Below are 23,218 nucleotides of genomic sequence, written 5' to 3'. Positions count from 1 at the left end.
TATAAGATTCTGGTGATATGATAACCTTTAGCAAAAATACCATGGTTTCACAATGTTGCTGTATTGCCATTGCAACACTAAAATGTTTTATTTTCAAATGCCAGGTAAAAATAAAGCCTTTAAATTATAATATGCTTTCAAAAAATATATAAAATTTACGTAATGTATATTAAATGTAATCATCAAATCAATCACATGACTTATCCCTTGGAGACGGTATCACACAACATTTTAGTGGTTTTGAAACCTTGACTGTTTGGGCGTTTTCACATTAGCACTTTTGGTGCGCACCCGGGTTCGATTGACATCAGAGTTCGGTACATTTGGATGATGTACTCGAGTCCGCTTAAAAAGGGTGGTCTGGGGTCCGGTTCATGTGAACTCCAGATCGGTTCGCTGCTGATGTGGGCGCAATCGTACCAAATCCCGGAAGTGAACCGCTGTTAATTACGTATTATATGGAATGTCCCACCAAAACAGATGTGTGTTTGTGTGCGTGCACTTACCTTGACAACAAAATGCATAGAATGCTTGCTTGACTTTTGTTCTTATTTTTTTAAACCTTTGGTTTTGTTTTCAAAGAAATAATACAGAAACGCACTTGCTTCTGTCAGCCACAAACATACTACAGTCGTTTCGATGACAAAGGGCTGTCCGCCGACGTCAAGTTTTGCGGAGGCATTCAGTTCGTCAATCACGCTTGTCGTCTTCTTGTTTACAGCGGTTGCCAAGCAACATGAGAACGCGCCGGCTGCAGCTTGATGATGCAAGTGTACCAAGGTTCGGATGCAAAAATAATATGTGAACACAGTCCATGGGGGGCATGGGGAGGGGGGAGCAATCGAACTCGGGTTCAGACCAGGCAATCGCACCAAATGTGAAACCGCCCTTTAAAACCTTGGTATACCTTGAAACCGGTAACCGGCCCGTGCCTAAATGGGACACATTCCTTCCAAAAATTTAAACTTTTGTCTCACCAGTACACAGAGTATATTCCCAAAAGTCTTTGGGATCATCAAGATGTTTTCTGGCCAAACTGAGACAAGCCTTTATTTTCTTTTTACTCAGCAGCGTTGTTGTCTTGGAACAGGGGCCTTAACTGACCCCAAATGAGGCAGTTCTTTGGATGTTGTTGTGGGGTCTTTTGTGATCTTTTAGATGAGTGGTTGTAGCACTTTTGGGGTAAGTCGGCCGACCACTCCGGGGAAGGATCACCACTATTCCATGTTTTCATGTTTTATTTGTGGATAATGGCTCTCACTGTGGTTTGCTGGAGTCCCAAATCTTTAGAAATGGCTTATAACCTTTTCCAGACTGTTAGAACTCAATTACTTCTTATTCTCATTTGTTTCTGAATTTCTTTGGATTTCAACATGATGTGTAGCATTTGAAGGCTCTTTTGGTCTAATTCAGTTTGTCAGGCAGGTCCTATTTAAGTGATTTCTAGCAGTAACCAGGCCTGGGTGTGGCTAGAGAAATTAAAGTCAGGTCTGATAAACCACAGTTATGTTTTAATGGGAGGTGGGGCACTTTTTTATACAGGGCCATGTGGGTTTTGGTTTTGTTTTACCTTCAATTAAAAACTGCTGTTGTGTGTACTTGTGTTATTTTAATATAACATTTACTTTTTTTCATTATCTGAAACATTAAATTGTGACAAACATGCAAAAATTAAAAATATCAGGAAGGAGACCATCACCTGCATACATTGCAATCTTTAACACCTTCTAACACGAGTGTGATTGATTTTCATGACAGTAAAGCACAAACAGCAGTGTTTCCTAACATGCAAAGTTACAAAGAATGTGGTGCACACCACCTCCTCCGGAATGGATGCGGTTCTTCTTCTTATTATTTCATTGACGTGCCATTTGAGTAAGATGTTACAGCTAATACTGCCGTCTGCTTTCCCGGTGGTGAATGTAGAAAACATATCAAATATGGGAAAAATACAAGAAAATATTTAAATATGATGATAGTGGGATAGAACGGCAAAATACAGAAGAATCCCATGAAAAACAAATGTGTTGATGGATATGAATCTGCACTCAACAAAACATGTTTAAAAGAGAAAGTTGTTTTAGAGACACAATTTAAGAAAAAGTATGAGCGAACAAATAAACAAGTATTCAATAGCAGGTTAAACTGCTTGACCCTTAATACACTAGAAAGCCTTTCTGATATACAGTGGCAAGAAAAAGTATGTAAACCCCTAGGAATAAACTGGTTTTCTACTGTGATTTGCCATAAAATGTGATCTGATCCTCATCTAGGTCACAACAACAGACAAACACAATGCGCATAAGGTGACAACACACAAATAATTCTAGTTTTTTGTGTCTTTTTTGAGAACCCCCATTAAACATTCATAGTGCTGGAGGAAAATGTAAGTGAACCCTTGGATTTAACAGCTTGTTGAGCCTCATTTGGCAGCAAATACTTCAAGCAAGCGCTTTCAGTAGTTCTGAATCAGACCTGCGCATCGTTCAGAAGCAATTTTTGCTCATTCCCATTTACAAAACCGCTTTAACTCAGACACATTTGTAGGATGTCTGGTGTGAACCGCTCTCTGGAGGTCATTCCACAGGTTAAGGTATGGGCTTTGACTTGGCCACTCCAAATGGCGCATTTTGATTTTCTTAAGCCAGTCTGTAGTGGATTTACTACAATGCTTAAGGTCATTGTCCTGTTGCATCAACTAACTTCTACTGAGCTTCAACTGGTGGACAGCCACCCTGACATTATCCTGTAGTACTTTTTATTTTAACTTAATAATTCATTTTTCCCTCGATGATGGCAAGTGGTCCAGGCCATGAGGCAGCAAAGCAAGCCCAAATCATGATGTTCCCTCCACCATACTTCCCTGTTGGGATGATGTTTTGATGTTGGTAAGCTGTGCCCATTTTGCGCCATAACATTTTTTCCAAAAAAATCAACTTTTGTTTCATTAATCCATAAAATATTTTCCCAGTAGCACTGGGGTTTGCCAAGGTGCTCTTTTGCAAACTTCAAGCTCACAGCAATGTTTTTCGGGAGAGCAGCGGCTTCCTCCGTGGTGTACTGTCATAGACACCGTGCCTGTCCAAAGACTTGCGTATGGTAGACTCAGGAACAGAGCTGTGTGCCCGTTCCAATGATGTCTTCAAGCCTTTAGCTGTTACTCGTGGGTTCTTCTTTACTTCATTGAGTATTCTGCATGGTGTCTTAGGAGTCATCTTGACTGTGCGCCCACTTCTAGGAAGGGTAGCTACAGTATTTAACTGTCTCCATTTATAGACAATTTGTCTAAGTGTAGACTGATGAAGGTCTAAACATTTTGAGATTGTTTTGTATCCCTTTTCAGCCTTATGGAGTGCAACGTCTCTTGATCAGATATCATTATAAGAGCATGGTTCAGAAGAGATGATGCTTCTTAAGGACAGCAATCTTAAAAATGTGTGAGTGTCTTAATATCAATCAAAGTTGCACTACACCACACATTTAAACTCATTTTATTAATTGGACTCCAGTTTGCCAGCTTCTGACAAAAAAGAGCTTTCAATAAAGTAATTAGTCCATGGGCTCACTTACATTTTCCTCCAGCACTGTGAATGTTTAATTAGGATCTTTACCAACATCTTATCTCTTAGGATCTAAATTGCTTAAAAGCAATCTCTCCCTCTCTCTCTCTCTTTCTTTCTCTCTCTCTCTCTCTCTCTCTCTCTCTTTATCTCTTTCTGTAATTGATGAACACAATTAAAATTATTTTAGAAAATGTCCTGGTTTTTCAAAGCATTATAGCGGTAGTAAATAGGGTCCAGGGTTCACAGAAGCCACTCCAACACAGTAGGTGGCGATAATGCACCTTAATGTTGGTGCTACCTGCCATTAATCGAAGAAGAATAAACACTGTCAATGCGATACCAGAAGCTAGTTATTATCGTTTATAAAGTCTCATTTGGAAAATTTACAAATATTGGTTGTTTATAGTTTTTGAGACCTTTGGTCATTTTAAACCCTGAATTAACAGATTACTGGCTAACTTTTCCCAAATTTTACACTGGATGTAAATCCTGTAGTTAATGAGGTGAGTCATGAGACAGTGTATGATTTGCTGTTGCTAAACAACTGGCAGTTATTTTCTCACTGTATGTATTTGCCACGACTTGCAAAAGCAGGGTTTTATTAAACAGAGTTAAATGGATAATTCACTCAAAATTATTAGTTACATAGCCAGCAGCCATATCACTCTGTAGCCTAAGACTGGTTGCCCACTGAAGCTATAGGATTGAGCCTCGACAGTTATTGCATGTCAACTAATGCAATGTTTGGTCACGAACAACTGTTCGACTGTCAGCGTTTGCCAGAGAAGTGAAAACAACAAAATATGGACCGTGGATATGCAGTCATATTTAGCAGTCCAAATTTAGTTTTCCCTTTTGCGAAAAGTCATTCCAAACATCTTGTCAGAGGAAGTTTTCTAGTTTTACTAACTTCCATGCACTAGACATTTTTAATTGAAGAAGACATAGGAGTGTTATCCAAACATAAATGACAAAGGAAAGCCTTTATATTGGGAGCGGCAATGCATGAGGTGTTTCTGAGCTAAAAGGCTGACCCATTTATATTGCACTCATTATGAGTGTTGCAGGTTGTCAATATAATAATAAGAATTTACAAATCACTGATGCTTGCTGAAAATTTATTAGGATCACATTACAAACATTTTCAATTAAAATGTCAACAACAATCATATGAACACTGTTCTCATTTTCTTCAGAAGTCTTATTTGTCAATTATTCATACATTTGGTTCTTAAGCCAGGTCAGAATGTCCTCCTCAATATGAATGGAAAAAGTTCCATCTGGATTGATGGGAACAGCATAAGGGAGATGAATCGCCATTCTTGACATTGTCATCTAAAGCGGCAGATACAAAAATAAATTAGTTGTTTTTCAAGTTATAAATTACTCTTTGTGAGTCATAAACATTTAAATGAATGATTCTTGTCTTCTCACCTCTGGAATCCTAGCCATGACATTCAGAGTCCTTTGATTTGGCAAGGCTGCAGTCAGTTCAATCTCTTTATCGCTGTTTGTGGCTCTTTCAAGTTTGAATCCTGCCCGGAGAGCTGCCATAGAGATTTGCTTAGACACCCTATTAGAGAAGTGATACAAAGAGCAGAGTTATATTTAATTTTTTTTAAATAGCCTAAGAATATGTTGTGTGTTAATTAACATTACTTTTTGGCATAGTTGGTAACAATAATTGGAAGTCTTTCCCATTCCAGCTCCAGACGGGCAGCAGGGAATTCTCCAAGAACACCAGCCTCAGCTTTGGCAGTGATTTGATATTGTTGACACTCTGGACCCCAAGCAACCTTTGCCTAAAAGGACATTTAAGGTGTGTTAAATTTACTTCAATTCAACTTAAATCTGTTCAGTTGGATTTTTTCAAGATCCACTCCTACCACAACTTTGTGCTTGCTGAGCAGGACACCATCAGCACAAATTTTCATGTTGTCATTTTCAGCAATTGAGGACACAACAAGCTGGACTCTTTCAGTTGGCCTATCAAAATAAGCAGCAAGTTGGTAGCCCAGGAGTTTTCGGTCAACTCTCACAGCACGGGCAAAAACAGCAAAAACAGGTGGGATAGAGTTTCCAAGGAACTTAGCCTAAAAAACACATGTAACCTTAGTAAGATAATGATAGTTTTTGGATTTGTCTTATGAACAACACAACACAAACTGACTCACTTGTTTCTGAATGACCTCAAAACTAGACCCAGCGCTTCCACTGCTTCTTGCCTTTGAGGCTCCATGGGGTGCCTGGTACTGTAAACAGAAAAATGCTTTGTAACAAAATCTGTATAGGAAATCCTAAAAAAATGTCTACACTTGCTGTGAACAATAGTAATTTTAGTATAGTTACCCGATCTTTGTGGAATTTCCTAAAAGGCTCAATGATGGTGGCAGTCTGAAAAGGCATATAAAATGATTATACCTGTTTCTTAGAGAAACTTTATGACACCTAATACCTAACCTGTAAGCAACAATCCATCTCCTCACCTTACTCATGCGAGAGCTGGAGATGGAGGAGCTTGAACTGCTGGAACTGCTAGAACTGCGGCTGTTGCTGCTTCTGCTGCTGCTTCTGCTGCTACTGCTTCTGCTGCTGCTGCTGCTGCTACTCTTGGAAGATACCGGAGCATTTTTGGCTTCAGCCTCCAGGATTTCCCTCAGTTTCAACAGGATGGTCTTTCCCTCTGGAGTCTCCTCATCAATAAGGTTGATTTGCTTATTGAGCATCTCAGCTGCTTTAGGCCCAACTTGGACCTCAAGCTCCAATCTTTCAACTGCAGGACCATCACCTGCAGACAAAACAACAAACCTTTATATTTTCTCTGAGAAGATTTTGATTTGCATGAATGCAATGCTGTTTATAAGAATACCTCTTGCTATAGCAACACGTGCTGAATGCTGTCCAAGTATGTAGAATAGTGGAGCATCCTTGATAAAAGCAGCATTGCGGGAGTTCACTTCAACGCATCCTTTGAGTTCAATGTATGGGACAGCATGACACATAGTCTTGTGCAGTGGAGCAGCAGATCTCACAGACCGGACATCAGCAGATACACCATAATAATGTCTCTCGGAAGACTGTCAAGAAAAAATGAAAACTTAAGCAAATTAAATCTTAGGATGTTACTGCATATGCAAGTTCAGGAGTTGATTAAAAACTTACCTGTTCACCAGAACTAGTCTGAGAGTTTTGAGCAGACATCTCTGGCACCAAAGGAACAATCCTCTCAGCAGTGGGATCTTCCATATTTCTGACCACAGCAAGAGTCTCAAAGCTGTCCAAAAAAGAAAAAAACAGATACTTTTAGCAGTCTTTATTTTTTTACTTTTTGTTATTTTGTTTGTTTGTTACATTTTTGCATAAATTTTATACCAGCTTTAATAACTGTATTACCTCATGGTAGCAATATGTTCAGGAACCTCAACAGGCAGGAGCTCCACCTTGTAGTTGCCCTTAAGGAGGTCTGCTCTTGCAGCTACTTTTCCAGGGAGGATTGTACGGATCTTTCCTTTGGCCATTACAGCAGCTTGGATCAAGGCAGTGTTTACTCCCATCACAGCAAAGGTCTGCAGAGCAACACTGAAAGAAGAGATTACAATCAAGGTTATATTTGTCATACTAAGTTACATATTTTAGGTCTGTCTGCATGTACAAATATGCAGCTTTTATGGTCAACCTTGGTTTAGCTTCAGCTTGCAGATGAATATCAGTCCTCTTCAGCTGCTCAAGAGTTAAGGTGTCATGTTGCTCAGGAAGAGGAGGTGTGATAGTGGCCTTAACTTGAAGGATGAACAGAATAAAATTCAAAACTAGAAGCCTTTTATAAAATAGGACAGAACATGAAAAATTAACCACAGAAATGTACCATTGACGGATGCAGCAGCAACAGCAGCAGTATACAAACTGAGCTCCATTGGCAGACCAACTGCTGTTGGTAAGATACGACGCACTTCAGCTGCTAACAGGGGTTTAGCATACTGCATGGCAAATCCTTCCTGCAATGCTTTAAGGGCTTCCCTTAACAGTTCACGTTGTTTTTGTCCAGTAGCCAGCTGGGGATAGTATTTATGATAAATTTTGTATTATGATTGTAACAGATCTGAAATTTATAGCAATCAGCGAGAGGACATCACAATACCGGTATTGCTTGTTCAATGAGAGTCTTGTCAATGTTGACAAAAGCCACTTCTTGTCCAAATAATTTCATGTAGACTGAAGCCAATGGCTGATTGTCTGGCAGATTCTTCCAGTTGGTGAACTTAAGGAGTTGAAAGAGAAATCATGATGTAAGCAAAATGCATCTTTGTTTTTAATGATTTACAATTAAACAATAAACTTAGACATAACTTACTGCTTTTAGTGTGCGCCTTATATTTGTAATAACGTCAGCATTTTGATCTGCAGCAGGTGATTGCTGAAAAGCTTCTTGGATTCCTTCAGTTCTCACACCAAACTGTTTAAAAGATGCCACCAAGTAAATGCAATGAAAGTATCTAAAACCAGAAGTCTAATAGTTAGGAAATTAATCCTAAGTGTTCACCTCAACAACATCGGCAGCAGCTCCAGCCAGGTAGGCACGTGCTTTAGCTATGACAGCTCTGGGCAGGATGGTGGCACCATCATTGATCATATAGGCACTACCAGCAGCTCCAATCATTAGAGGAGCTTCACATTGACAGAGAAACCAATTAAGTTAATGGACAAAGTCTTGTAATTTCACAAGATAAAGCTGTTAAGAAATGCCCTTGGTGCCTTCTGTTCACTGACTACCATGATTTACTGTGACTTTGACTTACTATGATAGATATCCAACTGAAGGGCTCTGCTGAAATGGTAACTAAGCCTGTCCAGCTTGCGGCTCAGCAGTTTGATGGCAACACTTGCTGCACCAGCACTGAAAATGAAAACAATGATTATTTATTGTGCTGAAATGAAGGGATATTATAAAATACTAAATTCGATAATGGTTTGTTATCCTTACACAGACGCCATATCAGGAGCAGTGATTCTGGTCAAAGACTTAATGTGAGAATAGGCAAAGCTTGCCACGTGCATGTTGGTCTCAAGTCTCAAAGCACCAGCAAGGCTGGAGACAAGAGCCACTGAGGGTTTTGACTCAAACAACACAATACAAGCAACCATACGGACTTCAGGGTGGAGAGCCCTGTCCACTAAGAGCTGCAAGGCCAGTGGCTGAACCTGAGGTGAGAAACAAAGTTCGTTAACTTTGAAAGAAAAGAAAAATGTACACAGTTGGTTTTTATGGCTGAATTTCAATGACTTCTGACCAATTTCTTACCAATTTTGGTTCCTTCTTGGCAATGTTCCTCAGGGCCAAGATGGCATCAACCTGGACTTTAATGGGCAGAGTAGTAGCTGCAGTTCTCAGTCCTGGCAGGACCTTTGTGATTGTTTTAAGACTAGCAGGGTGACCAGCATTGCCCAGAACTTTCAAAGCCAATGAGATTTCACGAATGTCGTTTTTGGCAATGGCGTCTGCAGCAATATCGTGGATGGGCCTGAGGATTGTTATGTGTATATTGTTAGAAAATATAGCAAATTAGTAGTCCTTCTCAAAGCAAGGATGGATTGAAGTTTTTACCCTGAGGAGCTCAGTAGGGCAGGTGGGTACTGCATCACAGTGTTTGGCGATCATAGAACCATATCCAAGCATGACCACTTCACGTACTGCTGGGATTGCAGCAACTTTCTCATTCATTGCCAAACTCTGTTCAAAAAGATTTTAATTAACTAAACTGCAATCGGGTTTGGCTCAGGCAATATTTACAAATCTACGCTTTGATAAGAGTAAAATGTACCCACAGCAGTGAACTGGATGGTTTCCAAATCAGCAGTGACCATTTGCAGAGCCATCACAAGAGCCTGAATGAATTCAGAATTGTTAAGTTCACCAGCCAGAAACTTCTCCTTAATGAATTTTATAACGACTGGTGTCCCAACAGCAGGAAGAGCATCCAGAAGCCAGCGCCTAACAGGAACATTGTTTTATTGAAAAAATCTTTCTAATTCCAGAGTATTTCAATAAATATATTTCAACAATGTACCTGTAAATTGGTTTGTCCTTGAATTGAGCCCAGATAGCCTCAATATTCTCCCAGGTGGCAACACGGAGGAGCTGAATGAGCTGAACATACTTGAGAGGAGCATCATCATGGACCACAGCCATATTGTTAGCAACCAAGTGCTTGAGGACTTCTACAATCTAAAAAAAGAAAGGGTAATATACATTTGAAATTTGAACAGTTTGAACAAATTTGAACAATTGCACCTTTAAACCTCAGAGTTTTAAAACTTAAACCATTTAAACTTCTTTAAGTTAAAGGCGGAGTGTACGATATCTCAAAAACACTTTGGAAAAGGGAGTCGGGCCGACTACAAGACACACTTGTAGCCAATCAGCAGTAAGGTGCGCATCTACTAACCGACATCAGTGCCTGGGTTGCGTATGTGTGGCACTGGTCTGTCAAAAGAAGGTCTAGATTCTATTGCCGTAGGAGCTTGTTTGTTTAGGTGATTTCAAATATCAACATTGACTTTCAGAAATCATGGACCCTGCCTTTAAAGGATCATTTAAGATAAACAATCAAGTGTACCTGGGCTGGTGCATCGCTGATCTTCATTAATTGAATAGGTGACTGAAGAACCTCAGTTGCAAACTCATACTGCAGGGATCCACGGGCCAAGTAATCAGCTTTGTTGGGAACGATTGGGTTCTTCTCAATCTCAACAAAAGTCAAGGTTTGTCTGGAAAAAGATTTCTCAGTCTTAACTGCATAAGAAAATGTGAACAAAATATCGTAACTTAATTTAAAAACCCAACATACTTTGATTCCATCAGGGCAGCACCATGGATCTCATTGAAGGGTGAAAACTGATGCACTTCCTCAACTGTTGCTTCAGTTATCAGTACACCGTTTGCAGCTGATTTCATGATGTAGTTGTAAGTTGCAGTTTCAATCAAACTCTTGATTCTCTGTTGATAGAAAGAAAGGAGGTTTATAGTCTGAAATTTTCAATCTATTAAATATTTCTCCAGTTTTTGCTTTGCATTACCTTTGTGCATTCAGAACAGCTCTCAGTGTATGCCAAGCCAATGTCCTTCATGATTCTGTCCTGACAGTGGCTGAGGTCCTTAGACTTGGTGACAATAATGTGGTTTGCCTTTTGATCCTCATTGATGACATAGTGGGTCCTGCACACTCCCTGAGCTCCAGCCTTTCAGGAAAAGTAAAAACAAATTTGATAGGAGGTCTTAAAATGGATTTATAAGGTACATTGGCCACGTTCTTACCTCTTGCAGTTCATAAATGTTCTGGGTCTTCTTGAGGTTGAGCTGAAGGATGTTGAGGATTCCTCTGTGCAAGTTCATGACAGTAGAGGATACTCCTGCTGGGGCAAATACCTTTCCAACCACACCATTGGCGTACTCAAACTTGATGGGAATCTGAAGCTGAGCAGCCAGTGCTGCAGTGAGCTTAGTGGCAGGAATGAAAGAATCCCTGGGCCAGATGCCGCCATACTCATGGAGCACAGGATCCATGAGCTGTACATAAACATTTTAACAACTCTCTTAAGATACATCTTTTAAGATCATCTACTGTAGCACAATTTTATTTCAGTTTATCTCTACTACATTTGTAATATTTACCTTCATCAGGAAGTTATTTTCTGTCACAGCGGTGAGATGAACCTTGCTGCTGACTTTAATTCCTGCTCTGGCCAGACCTTCTTGAGGAAGACCGCCCAAGAGCAAAGCCTCATAGTTGTACACATAGGTCTTATCAGGGGCAAACTCAGGAACTGAAAAGAGTTCAGACAATTTTTAATGGCATTTTTAAATTACCATATAAAGAAGAACCCAAAAAAAAAGATAATAATTCTTACCAAGGTTAATCTGTTGACAAGCTGAAATAATAAAGACAATACACTTAAAATCACTTTAAAAATGTTAACATATGTTTTTATTTTTTGTAAAATGAGAAGTTTTATTAAAAAGAAACAATATTTTATACAATATAGTAAAGTTTAATTTTTACTTACCCACAAGGGCCACTGTCAGGGCAAGCACAACCGCTCTCATGGCTGGTGGTTTGTGTAAAACTCCACAGAGGTACAAATCTTTTATAGTAGTTTCTTGCTGACCACGTATTATTTGTTAAATCAATTATTAACATTTGGTCAACTGATTTGTACATAGATATCAATTAGAAGTTAGGTTGCCCTGGCCTGTAATCATGTCATCTTCCAACCCAATGTCCACAGTGAAATATTTGTCTTTTTTCTAATATAAAGAAATCTATGTATGATTGTCTTAATATACTGATATAAATTAGAAGAAATATATAGGTCACTGTATATTTAATTAATTAATTGAACTTAATTGTTTAAGTACACTATACAAACTCCAAGTTTGGTGATCTTATCAGTTTAAATATGACCACCAAGTTAACTGAACTTAATTATAATTTTTTTTTAGGAGACCCATTACTCAATCGAATTGGTGGAAGTTTCAAGTTCAAGCAACTTGTTAGGGTTTTCAGTATGGTATACAGTATGGATCAATCTATATTGTATAAAGTGTTATGTATATCCTGTAGGAATATGTTCTTAAAATACCATCTATTTGCCACTGTTCACTATGTTATCTTTACTGGGTAACACAGTTGATAGGTAACTTAAAACATTTTTAGTGTTTTGAGCATTTACTAAACATGGAAGCCTACACCTACTGACCATGTGGTATGTTTAGAAATATATTTTTAGTTTCAGTTAAATTATCGTGTTAAAATTAAATTTTAAAGCATTACTTTTTTGAGTATAGGTTCTTTTCTAGTTTACAATGATTTTACCTGGTTTAACTTAGGCAAAACTATAAAATATATTTTTATGCCTTTTTTGTTGCTTCAGATGCTGGCCATCTTTCCATTTTGATCCTTCTTGACCCATCCAGGGAGGCCAAAACTTACTTTGTATTAAGTAATGCAAATTTTGATTACATTGCGAAAGTTTAAGGTTAGGTTACCCTGGCCTGTAATCCTGTCATCAAAAAGAACTGTTAAAGTCCATATTACTTTTTTAGTGAAAAAGATTAAAAAAACAGTAAGTGAACTTTGTAATTATTTATTCCAGATATGGAATCTGGACTAAAAAAGGCGTTTAGAAGAGAAAGTAGTTTTGAAGACACAATTTAAGAAAAAATATAAGCGAAACAATAAAGCCCACAGTGATAGAACCCTTACAATTATATTTTAACATCTACTTAAAAAATGTATAGACATAATAAATAAAATCTTCCAACTCCTGATCTCCCATCTTTATCATTAGGCAGATGGATATTTACATTTTGTTCCACAATTTGGAGAGAAATTTTTCCATAAATCTTAGATAGGATCTATACCAAAATTTTGTCTCTTAGGATCCACATTGCTTAAAACAGTGGTTCTCAAACTGGGGGCCAGTGCCAGGGGGGCCCCAGTTTTATGACATTTTATGAAATACATTAATTTATCATAAATTCTGTGAAATTAAACCTAAAAAATAAGGCTACTAACCAACAGCACTACTTTGTATAATTTTATGTTTTGTTTAATTAAAATGTGAAGTTTCAGAACAGTTTTTTGTCATACATTTTTTTTGGGGGGGGGGGGGCGCAAAGGAATGCACTGTACACAAAGGGGGCCGCACGCTGAAAAAGTTTGAGAACCACTGGCTTAAAAGCAACGTGTGTGTGTGTGTGTTTGTGTGTGTACCTGATAAAAAATATCCATATTTAAAACTTTATTATATTCTATTACAAGACGTTCATGTGAAATCTGATGTAAACAATGGGCAATATATCTATATTTCACTGATTATACGCATTTGTGGACAAAAATGGTCATTGGATGTATTTTATTGGAGAGTTTTTATGGGTTATTCACACATCTGAAACAGACTGTATTCGATTCTTGACCGTTATGTCAACACAAAGGTAAGGAGTCCCGTTTATATTTTGCATGTTGTCATCTGGACTTCTGTAACAAAATACTATATTTATGATGCTAGAGCATCTGTATCTCAAAACAGAGACCATACACTGATGCTAAACCCGGAGACCTTTTAAACGATGTATAGTAATGTTAATATTATTCATGTTTGTAGACAGTAGGCTAGATATTGTTAGCAGCGTTAAAAAACTGACGTCTTTCCGCCCCCGAGCTAGTGCGCGATGAGAGGTTAACCACCTGGAGCTGCATGGATTACTTCTGTGAAGGATGGATGCATATTTTTGGGCTTCAAAGTCAGAAGTTGGTTCCTGGTTATTAAGCTTGGAAGAGCCAGGACATTTTCTAAAATAACTTTGTGTTTGTCTGAAAAAAGATAATCACGAACATCGAGGATGGCTCAAAGTATATAAAAAGTTAATGTTCAAAACTTTTAACCCTAACCATAAGAAAACATTGAATTCCTATGAGAATCAACATCTGAAAAGAGTTCACATCTACCTACAAGACAACCACCACACTGTGTGGGGTCTTTACTATGGCATGCCCCTTACGGCATTGTTTCTGCATCTTGTTCATACAGAATGCTTTTGAAGAAGGTTTTGTAAATCAAAATATAAAGAAATCAAGTACAATCTATATAAATATAACCAGTTATGTGTATCAAGTAGTTTACCGTTATGTATTTAGGTTATTACCAGTATGTATTGCAATCATGAGAAATTGTTCAAGGAATACATGGTGAGGGTCTACATGTTAAGGGTCACAAAGGATCTGGAAAGGACACCTTTATAAAAGTGATGCCATGAGTTTCTTTATGTTACAAGCCTGAACACGAAGCTATTGTATTGGCTCTTGGATAACCAACCCTATATATACAAACCATAGTACAGAAAGTGGTCAGAAGGTCTTGCAAGATCTCCTCACGGCTTTATCTCGCTAACAATAAAGTCCAACTTTGAAATCGAAACCCACGACTGAAGACGGTTTTACTCCGGAAAAAGGGGAACCACAACACTTTCCATGCATGTTATGACAATGTTACTAGGTCCACTTGATGGGAGCAATCCCAGAACAATTATGAGATGCTTTGGGGTTTACACAGAAGCCAATTTTACAGAAATTTTGCTGTGTACTTCTGCTTTGTTTATCAGTGTTTGTAAGATGCGCCGGTTGATTGTTGTGATGTTTATACCGCCCCTCCTCAACTGTGATTGGACCGCCATGTGTAATCTAACATTGACAAGCTTTTCACCCAAAGTTGAATATTTTTAAACTCTCAGCATTCAGTGCTGAGCACGGAAAAACCGCAGAGCTTCAGCGCGAAAAAACTGCCAGTTGCTGGCTTTTTGAAAAGCGCCACGCTTCCATTGGAAACAGTTGAAAACATATGCCGACGTAGAAGCTTTGGTGTGCACACTACCTTATAGACCAGGGATGGGCAACTTTGGTCCTGAAGAGTTTAGCTCCAACCATAATTAAACACACCTGAAGCAGCCAATTAAGGTCTTACAAGGCATACTAGAAACTTTTAGGCAGGTGTGCTCAGGCAAGTTGGAGCTAAACTCTGCAGGACACCGGCCTTCCAGCACCGAAGTTGCCCATCCCTGTTATAGATGATGTATATGAAAGTTAAATTCTAAATTCAATCATGCATTTTAATTTAATTTGGGGATTCCATTGTTAGATCTCCCACAATATCATGGTACATTCATACGGGGCAAAAGCGTTAACACTTCCCATTCACTTTCAATGGGTGACGTCATGCATTGCCGAACTGAATTGTGGATTTGTCGGCACTGCGTCAGTCGCCTTATGCAAATAACTTAGGCAGAGCTAGCCAATTACATTTATGGAAGACCGGAGCATGTGCTGTGGCCACTGTGATTGGCTGTTGGCCACACTTCAGACAAGCCTTCCGTCAAGTGTAAACGCTATCGCCCCGTGTGAATGTACCGTTACTGTGTATCTTCCTTTTGCCAGTTATGCAATGCTTTCATATGATCAACTGTTTATTGATTTATGCTTCATATTTAAATTAGACTCTGAATTGGTTTTTGAATTATGATTTTCTTACCTAGCTAATAAATTATGTTTGACTTTATTCTAATTTACTTTGACTTCTTGACTACAAGTAAATTTGATGAATCTTTTGTTACTGCAAATCTACGACCAGGATTAAGTAGGCGTATCCTCTGCCTTTTCTGTTATTTATATGGTTTGAGGAACCACTTGATTCTAACAATAAAGGTTAAGATTGGCATATCGGCTGCCTTTAATTATTTGGTCAGACAAACCTCTTAACTCTTAACTAGTTGCATGGTCGAGATTGTACCCAGCAACTTCTGGTGCAAGACTCTAAGCAACATTGAGAACCAATTGAACAGTCAATATAATAATGACTTAAAATAGAATAACCAAACATCTCTCCAAATGTAATGATTATCAGAGATAACTACATTTGATTCATATTACAAACAGTTTGTAACTTTTGTTATTTTAACTTTTGGATTCAGGTCTGGTGGTAAACTGATGATTTTGCTATGTAGTTACAGTGTCCCAGCATTAAGGTGTTTTAAGTATTCTTGCTATGTCAGTTCATACAGTAGCAAGTATTTGCTTTCATTTAAACACTTTAAAAGATTTTTAGCTAATAAATCATGATGAAACAAAACACTTTAAGCTAAAAGGCTGACCCATTTATATTGCATTCATTATGGGTGTTGCAGGTTGTCATTATAAAAATAAGAATTTACAAATCCTTGATGCTTGCTGAAAATTTATTAAGATCACATTACAAACATATGCATTTAAAATGTCAACAATAATTACCATATTAACACGGTTTACATTTTCTCCAGAAAATGTACAATTTAATTTATTAATTATTCCTACATTTGGCTCTTAAGCCAAGTCAGAATGTCTTCATCAATATGACCAGAATAAGTTCCATCTGGATTGATGGGAACAGCATACGGAAGATGAATCGCCATTCTTGACATTGTCATCTAAAGCAGCAGAAACAAAAATAAATTAGTTGTTTTTCACATCATATATGACTCTTTGTGAGTCATAAACATTTAAATGAATGATTCTTGTCTTCTCACCTCTGGAATCCTAGCCATGACATTCAGAGTCCTTTGATTTGGCAAGGCTGCGGTCAGTTCAATCTCTTTATCGCTGTTTGTAGCTCTTTCAAGTTTGAATCCCGTCTGAAGAGCTGCCATAGAGATTTGCTTAGACAGTCTATTTGAGAAAAGATGCAAAGAACATAGATTTTATTTAAACATTTTTTAAATAACCTAAGAATATGTTGTGTGTTAATTAACATTACTTTTTGGCATAGGTGGTGACAATTATTGGAAGTCTTTCCCATTCCAGCTCCAGACGGGCGGCAGGGAATTCTCCAAGAACACCAGCCTCAGCTTTGGCAGTGACTTGATATTGTTGACACTCGGGACCCCAAGCAACCTTGGCCTAAAAGGAAATTTGAGGTGTGTTAAATTTACTTTAATTCAACTTAAATCTGTTCAGTTGGATTTTTTCAAGATCCACTCCTACCACAACTTTGTGCTTGCTGAGCAGGACACCATCAGCACAAATTTTCATGTTGTCATTTTCAGCTATTGAGGACACAACAAGCTGCACTCTTTCAGTTGGCCTATCAAAATACGCAGCAAGTTGGTAGCCCAGGTGTTTTCGGTCAACTCTCACAGCACGGGCAAAAACAGCAAAAACAGGTGGGATCGAGTTTCCAAGGAACTTAGCCTAAAAAAACATATGCAACCTTGTTAAGATAATAATAGTTTTTGGATTTGTATTATGAACAACACAACACAAGTTGACTCACTTGTTTCTGAATGACCTCAAAACTAGATCCAGTGCTTCCACTGCTTCTTGCCTTTGAGGCTCCATGAGGTGCCTGGTACTGTAAACAGAAAAATGCTTTGTAACAAATGCTGTACTGAAAATCCTAAAAATGATCTACAATAGTTAATATATACAATGAACAATTGTACATAACAATATTAATTTTAGTATAGTTACCCGATCTCTGTGGAATTTCCTAAAAGGTTCAATGATGGTGGGATTCTGAAAACGCATAAAAAAATGATTATACCTGTTTCTTAGAGAAATTACACCTAATACATAACCTACCAGGAACAATCCATGTCCTCACCTTACTCATGCGAGAGCTGGAAATAGAGGAGCTTGAACTGCTGGAACTGCTGCTGCTTCTGCTGTTTCTGCTGCTGCTGCTGCTTCTGCTGCTGCTACTCTTAGAAGATACTGGAGCATTTTTGGCTTGAGCCTCCAGGATTTCCCTCAGTTTCAACAGGATGGTCTTACCCTCTGGAGTCTCCTCATCAATAAGGTTGATTTGCTTATTGAGCATCTCAGCTGCTTTAGGGCCAACTTGGACTTCAAGCTCCAATCTTTCAACTGCAGGACCATCACCTGCAGACAAAACCAGAAACTTTTATATTTTTCTCTAAAATGATTTTGATTTGCATGAATGTAATGTTGTTCATAAGTATACCTCTTGCTATTGCAAAACGTGCTGAATGCTGTCCAATTATGTAGAATAGTGGAGCATCCTTGATAAAAGCAGCGTTGTGGGAGTTCACCTCAACACATCCTTTGAGTTCAATGTATGGGAAAACATGACACATAGTCTTGTGCAGTGGGGCAGCAGATCTCACAGACCGGACCTCAGTTGATCCACCATAATAACTAGTTCTCTCGGAAGACTGTCAAGAAAAAAATGGAAACTTATAGCAAAATAAATTTTAGGATGTTGCTGCATATCCAGGTTCAGTAGTGGTTTGAAAACTTACCTGTTCACCAGAATTAGTCTGAGAGTTTTGAACAGACATCTCTGGTACCAAAGGAACAATCCTCTCTGAAGTGGGATCTTCAATATTTCTGACTACAGCAAGAGTCTCAAAGCTGTCCAAAAGAGATGAGATACTTTTAGCTACCGTTATTTTTTAACAATACTGTTATTTTGTTGGGTTCAGTTTCTACATTTTGGCATATATTTTATATCAGTTCTTCTAACCGTGTTACCTCAATGTAACAAAATGTTCAGGAACCTCAACAGGCAGGGCCTCCACCTTGTAGTTGCCCTTGAGAAGGTCTGCTCTTGCAGCAACTTTTCCAGGGAGAATTATATGGGTCTTTGCTCGGGCCATTATAGCAGCTTGGATGAAGGCAGTGTTTACTCCCATTACAGCAAATTTGTGCAGAGCAACACTGGAAGAAGAAACATTATGTTTGTAAAACTAATTATAGAATTTCTTTCTTTATAGTTCAATGTGTGGCTATTAATGAGTACCTTGGTTTAGCTTCAGCTTGCAGATGAATATCAGTCCTCTTCAGTTGCTCAAGAGTGGTGGTCTCAGGCTGCTCAGGAAGAGGAGGTGTAATAGTGGCCTTAACTAGACGGATTAACAGAACAACATTAAAACAAGACGCCTTTTTTTAAAAGAACTTGAAAAATTAACAACAAAAATAAAGAAAAAACGTACCGTTGACGGTTGCAGCAACAACACCAGCAGTATACAAACTGAGCTCCATGGGCACACCAACGGATGTTGGCAAGATACGACGCACTTCCGTTACTAACAGAGGTTTGGCATACTGCATGGCAAATCCTTCCTGCAATGCTTTAAGGGCTTCCCTTAACAGTTCACGTTGTTTTTGTCCAGTAGCAAGCTAGAAATAGTATTTATGAGAAGTTTTGCGTTCTGATGGTAACAGATCTGAAATTTATAGTAATGAGCAAGATTACATGAATTACATCAGTACCGGTAATGCTTGTTCAATAACAGTCTTGTCAATGCTGACATAAGCCACTTCTTGTCCAAATAATTTCATGTAGACTGAAGCCAATGGCTGATTGTCTGGCAGAGCCTTCCAGTTGGTGAGCTTCAGGAGTTAAAACAAAAATGATGATGTAGGCAAAATGCATGCTGTTTTTTAATGGTTCACAATTAAACAATAAACTATTGTTTCACAAATAAATTCACAAATAAACAAAAACAATAAAACAGAACTTACAGCTCTTATTGTGTGCCTTATCTTTGTGATACGGTCAGCACTTTGATCTGCAGCAGGTGATTGCTGAAGAGCTTCCTGGATTCCTTCAGTTCTCACGCCAATCTGTTTAAACGAAGCCAAAGAAAATAAATGCATTGAACGTATTTTAAACCAGAAGTCTAATATTTAGGAAAATAATCTTAATTGTTCACCTCAAGAACATCAGCAGCAGCTCCAGCCAGGTAGGCACGTGTTTTAGCTATGACAGCTCTGGGCAGGATGGTGGCGGCATCATTGATCATATAGGCACTACCAGCAGCTCCAATCATTAGAGGAGCTTCACATTGACAGAGAAACCAATTAAATTAATGGACAAACTCTTGTAATTGCACATAATAAATAATCAAACAATTGCCTATGGTCCCTTCTGTTCACTGACTACAATGATTTACTATGACTTTGACTTACTATGATAGATATCCAACTGAAGGACTCTGCTGAAATGATAACTAAGCCTGTCCAGCTTGCGGCTCATAAGCTTGATGGCAACATTTGCCGCACCAGCACTGAAAACAAAAAAACATGATTATCTCTTGTGCTCAAATGAAGGGATATTATCAATACTGAATATGAAAAAAGTTTGTTTTTCTTACACGGATGCCATATCAGGAGCAGAGATTCTGGTCAATGATTTAATGTGTGAATAGGCAAAGCTTGCCACGTGCATGTTGGTCTCAAGTCTCAAAGCACCAGCAAGGCTGGAGACGAGAGCCACTGAGGGCTTTGACTCAAACAACACAATACAAGCAACCATGCGCACTTCAGGGTGAAGAGCCCTGTCCACTAAGAGCTGCAAGGCCAACGGCTGAACCTGAGGTGAGAAAGAAAGTTTGTTTTATTTAAAGAAATGTAAACAGTTGGTTTTTATGGCTGAATTCCAATGATTTCTGACCAATTTCTTACCAATTTTGGTTCCTTCTTGGCAATGTTCCTCAGGGCCAAGATGGCATCAACCTGGACTTTAATGGGCAGAGTAGTAGCTGCAGTTCTCAGTCCTGGCAGGACCTTTGTGATTGTTTTAAGACTAGCAGGGTGACCAGCATTGCCCAGAACTTTCAAAGCCAATGAGATTTCACGAATGTCGTTTTTGGCAATGGCGTCTGCAGCAATATCGTGGATGGGCCTGAGGATTGTTATGTGCATATTATTAGAAAATATTGCAAATCAGTAGTCCTTCTTAAAAAAAAAAGGATAGATTGAAGTTTTTACCCTGAGGAGCTCAGGATTGCAGGTAGGTACTGCAACACAGTGTTTGGCGATCATAGAACCATATCCAAGCATGACCACTTCACGTACTGCTGGAATTGCAGCGACTTTCTCATTCATTGCCAAACTCTGTTCCAAAAAATTTGAATTAAATAAACTGTAATCAGGTTTGGCTTAGACAATATTTACAAATCCACACTTTGATAAGAGTAAAATGTACCCACAGCAGTGAACTTGATGGTTTCCAAATCAGCAGTGACCATTTGCAGAGCCATCACAAGAGCCTGAATGAATTCAGAATTGTTAAGTTCACCAGCCAGAAACTTCTCCTTAATGAATTTTACAACGACTGGTGTCCCAACAGCAGGAAGAGCATCCAGAAGCCAGCGCCTAACAGATACATTGTTTCAGTTATAAAGAAATCATACTTACTAACTACAGTCTATTACTGTTCACATATTTCAACAATGTACCTGTAAACTGGTTTGTCCTTGAATTGAGCCCAGATAGCCTCAATATTCTCCCAGGTGGCAGCACGGAGGAGCTGAATGAGCTGAACAAACTTCAGAGGAGCATCATCATGGACCACAGCCATATTGTTAGTAACCAAGTGCTTCATGACCTCGATGATCTAGAAAGAAAAAAGGCAATATTTAGTTGAAGAACAAATGCACCTTCAAACCTTCTATTTAGACCTTTTAAAAACTTAAACCATTTAAAGTTAAAGATCTTTTAAGGTAAACGGTCAAGTGTACCTGGGCTGGTGCATCACTGATCTTCATTAATTGAATAGGTGTCTGAAGAACCTCAGTTGTAAACTCATACTGCAGGGATCCACGGGCCAAGTAATCAGCTTTGTTGGGAACGACTGGGTTCTTCTCAATCTCAACAAAAGTCAAGGTTTGTCTAGAAAAAGATTTCTCAGTCTTAACTGCTTAAGAACATTTGTAAAAAATGCTGTAACTTAATTTAAAAACCCATTATACTTTGCTTCCATCAGAGCAGCACCATGGATCTCCTTGAAGGGTGAGAACTGATGCACTTCCTCAACTGTTGCTTCCGTTATCAGTACACCGTTTGCAGCTGGTTTCATGATGTAGTTGTAAGTTGCAGTTTCAATCAGACTCTTATCCCTCTGTTGAAATAGAGAAAGTGTCATTTTTATATAATATAATATATAACGTTTTTTAGATTTATTGTATTTTGTATTACCCGTGTGCATTCAGAACATCTCTCAGTGTATGCCAAGCCAATGTCCTTCATGATTCTGTCCTGACAGTGGCTGAGGTCCTTAGACTTGGTGACAATAATGTGGTTTGCCTTTTGATCCTCATTGATGACATAGTGGGTCCTACACACTCCCTGAGCTCCAGCCTTCCAGAAAAAGTAAAAACATTAGATAGCAGGTCTTAAAATGGATTAATAAGGTACCATGGCCACGTTCTCACCTCTTGAAGTTCATAAATGTTCTGGGTCTTCTTGAGGTTGAGCTGAAGGATGTTGAGGATTCCTCTGTGCAAGTTCATGACAGTAGGGGAAACTTCTGCTGGGGCAAATACCTTTCCAACCACACCATTAGCATACTCAAACTTGATGGGAATCTGAAGCTGAGCAGCCAGTGCTGCAGTGAGTTTAGTGGCAGGAATGAAAGAATCCTTGGGCCAGATGCCGCCATACTCGTGGAGCAGAGGATCCCTGAGCTGTACAGAAACAATTTTACCTTAAATTCTAATAAGGTTTTCCAAAATGAAACAACTCTCTTAAGATACATCTTTTAAGAGCATCTACTGTATCACTATTTTAATTTCATTTCTACATTTGTAATATTTACCTTCATCAGAAAGATATTTTCTGTCACAGCGGTGAGATGAACCTTACTGCTGACTTTGATTCCTGCTCTGGCCAGACCTTCTTGAGGAAGACCGCCCAAAAGCTGAGCCTCATAGTTGTACACATAGGTCTTATCAGGGGCAAACTCAGGAACTGAAAAGAGTTCAGACTATTATTAATACAATTTTAAAATTACGATATAATGAAGAACAAAAATTGCCAGATCATAATTCTTACCAAGGTTCATTTGTTGACATGCTGAAATAAATAAAAAATATTTGCACTTAAAATCACACTTTAATTTTACATATACTTGTAAAATGAGATAAAAAGAAATAATATATACACAATATAGTATAGGTTAAATTTTACTCACCCACAAGGGCCACTGTCAGGGCAAGCACAACAGCTCTCATGGCTGGTGGTGTGTGTAAAACTCCACAGAGGTACAGATCTTTTATAGTAGTGTCTTGCTGACCAGATGTTATTTGTTAAATGAATTTTTAACATTTG

General features: G+C 38.5%; 2 protein-coding genes across 2 annotated transcripts; both read right to left on the bottom strand.

Annotated features, from left to right (window-relative positions):
- Window positions 1–4,749: 4,749 nt before the first annotated feature.
- On the bottom strand, window positions 4,750–11,739 carry LOC129454049 (vitellogenin). Its single transcript, XM_073862219.1, has 28 exons — window positions 11,625–11,739; window positions 11,469–11,489; window positions 11,233–11,384; window positions 10,876–11,127; window positions 10,638–10,799; window positions 10,409–10,557; window positions 10,178–10,328; window positions 9,629–9,786; window positions 9,387–9,552; window positions 9,174–9,291; window positions 8,863–9,089; window positions 8,545–8,762; window positions 8,360–8,457; window positions 8,104–8,228; window positions 7,915–8,016; window positions 7,702–7,821; window positions 7,429–7,615; window positions 7,240–7,342; window positions 6,957–7,142; window positions 6,726–6,837; window positions 6,433–6,640; window positions 6,050–6,351; window positions 5,913–5,957; window positions 5,738–5,815; window positions 5,450–5,656; window positions 5,223–5,365; window positions 4,998–5,136; window positions 4,750–4,898 (listed from the first exon to the last, which is right to left on the bottom strand). Exons 1-28 carry the CDS (start codon window positions 11,662–11,664, stop codon window positions 4,776–4,778), a joined length of 4,092 nt encoding a protein of 1,363 aa, XP_073718320.1. The 5' UTR covers window positions 11,665–11,739; the 3' UTR covers window positions 4,750–4,775.
- Window positions 11,740–16,329: 4,590 nt separating this feature from the next.
- Window positions 16,330–23,218, bottom strand: LOC129454051 (vitellogenin). Its single transcript, XM_073862221.1, has 28 exons — window positions 23,082–23,218; window positions 22,943–22,963; window positions 22,707–22,858; window positions 22,324–22,575; window positions 22,088–22,249; window positions 21,862–22,010; window positions 21,631–21,781; window positions 21,349–21,506; window positions 21,100–21,265; window positions 20,887–21,004; window positions 20,573–20,799; window positions 20,263–20,480; window positions 20,078–20,175; window positions 19,822–19,946; window positions 19,631–19,732; window positions 19,379–19,498; window positions 19,099–19,285; window positions 18,906–19,008; window positions 18,638–18,823; window positions 18,406–18,517; window positions 18,108–18,318; window positions 17,748–18,025; window positions 17,615–17,659; window positions 17,418–17,495; window positions 17,129–17,335; window positions 16,902–17,044; window positions 16,675–16,813; window positions 16,330–16,575 (listed from the first exon to the last, which is right to left on the bottom strand). Exons 1-28 carry the CDS (start codon window positions 23,119–23,121, stop codon window positions 16,459–16,461), a joined length of 4,065 nt encoding a protein of 1,354 aa, XP_073718322.1. The 5' UTR covers window positions 23,122–23,218; the 3' UTR covers window positions 16,330–16,458.

Source organism: Misgurnus anguillicaudatus, chromosome 23 (assembly GCF_027580225.2).
Source record: "Misgurnus anguillicaudatus chromosome 23, ASM2758022v2, whole genome shotgun sequence".
Taxonomy (NCBI): domain Eukaryota; kingdom Metazoa; phylum Chordata; class Actinopteri; order Cypriniformes; family Cobitidae; genus Misgurnus; species Misgurnus anguillicaudatus.
Note: the sequence above shows the minus strand (reverse complement) of the source record. Positions and strands in the feature narration are given on the sequence as shown.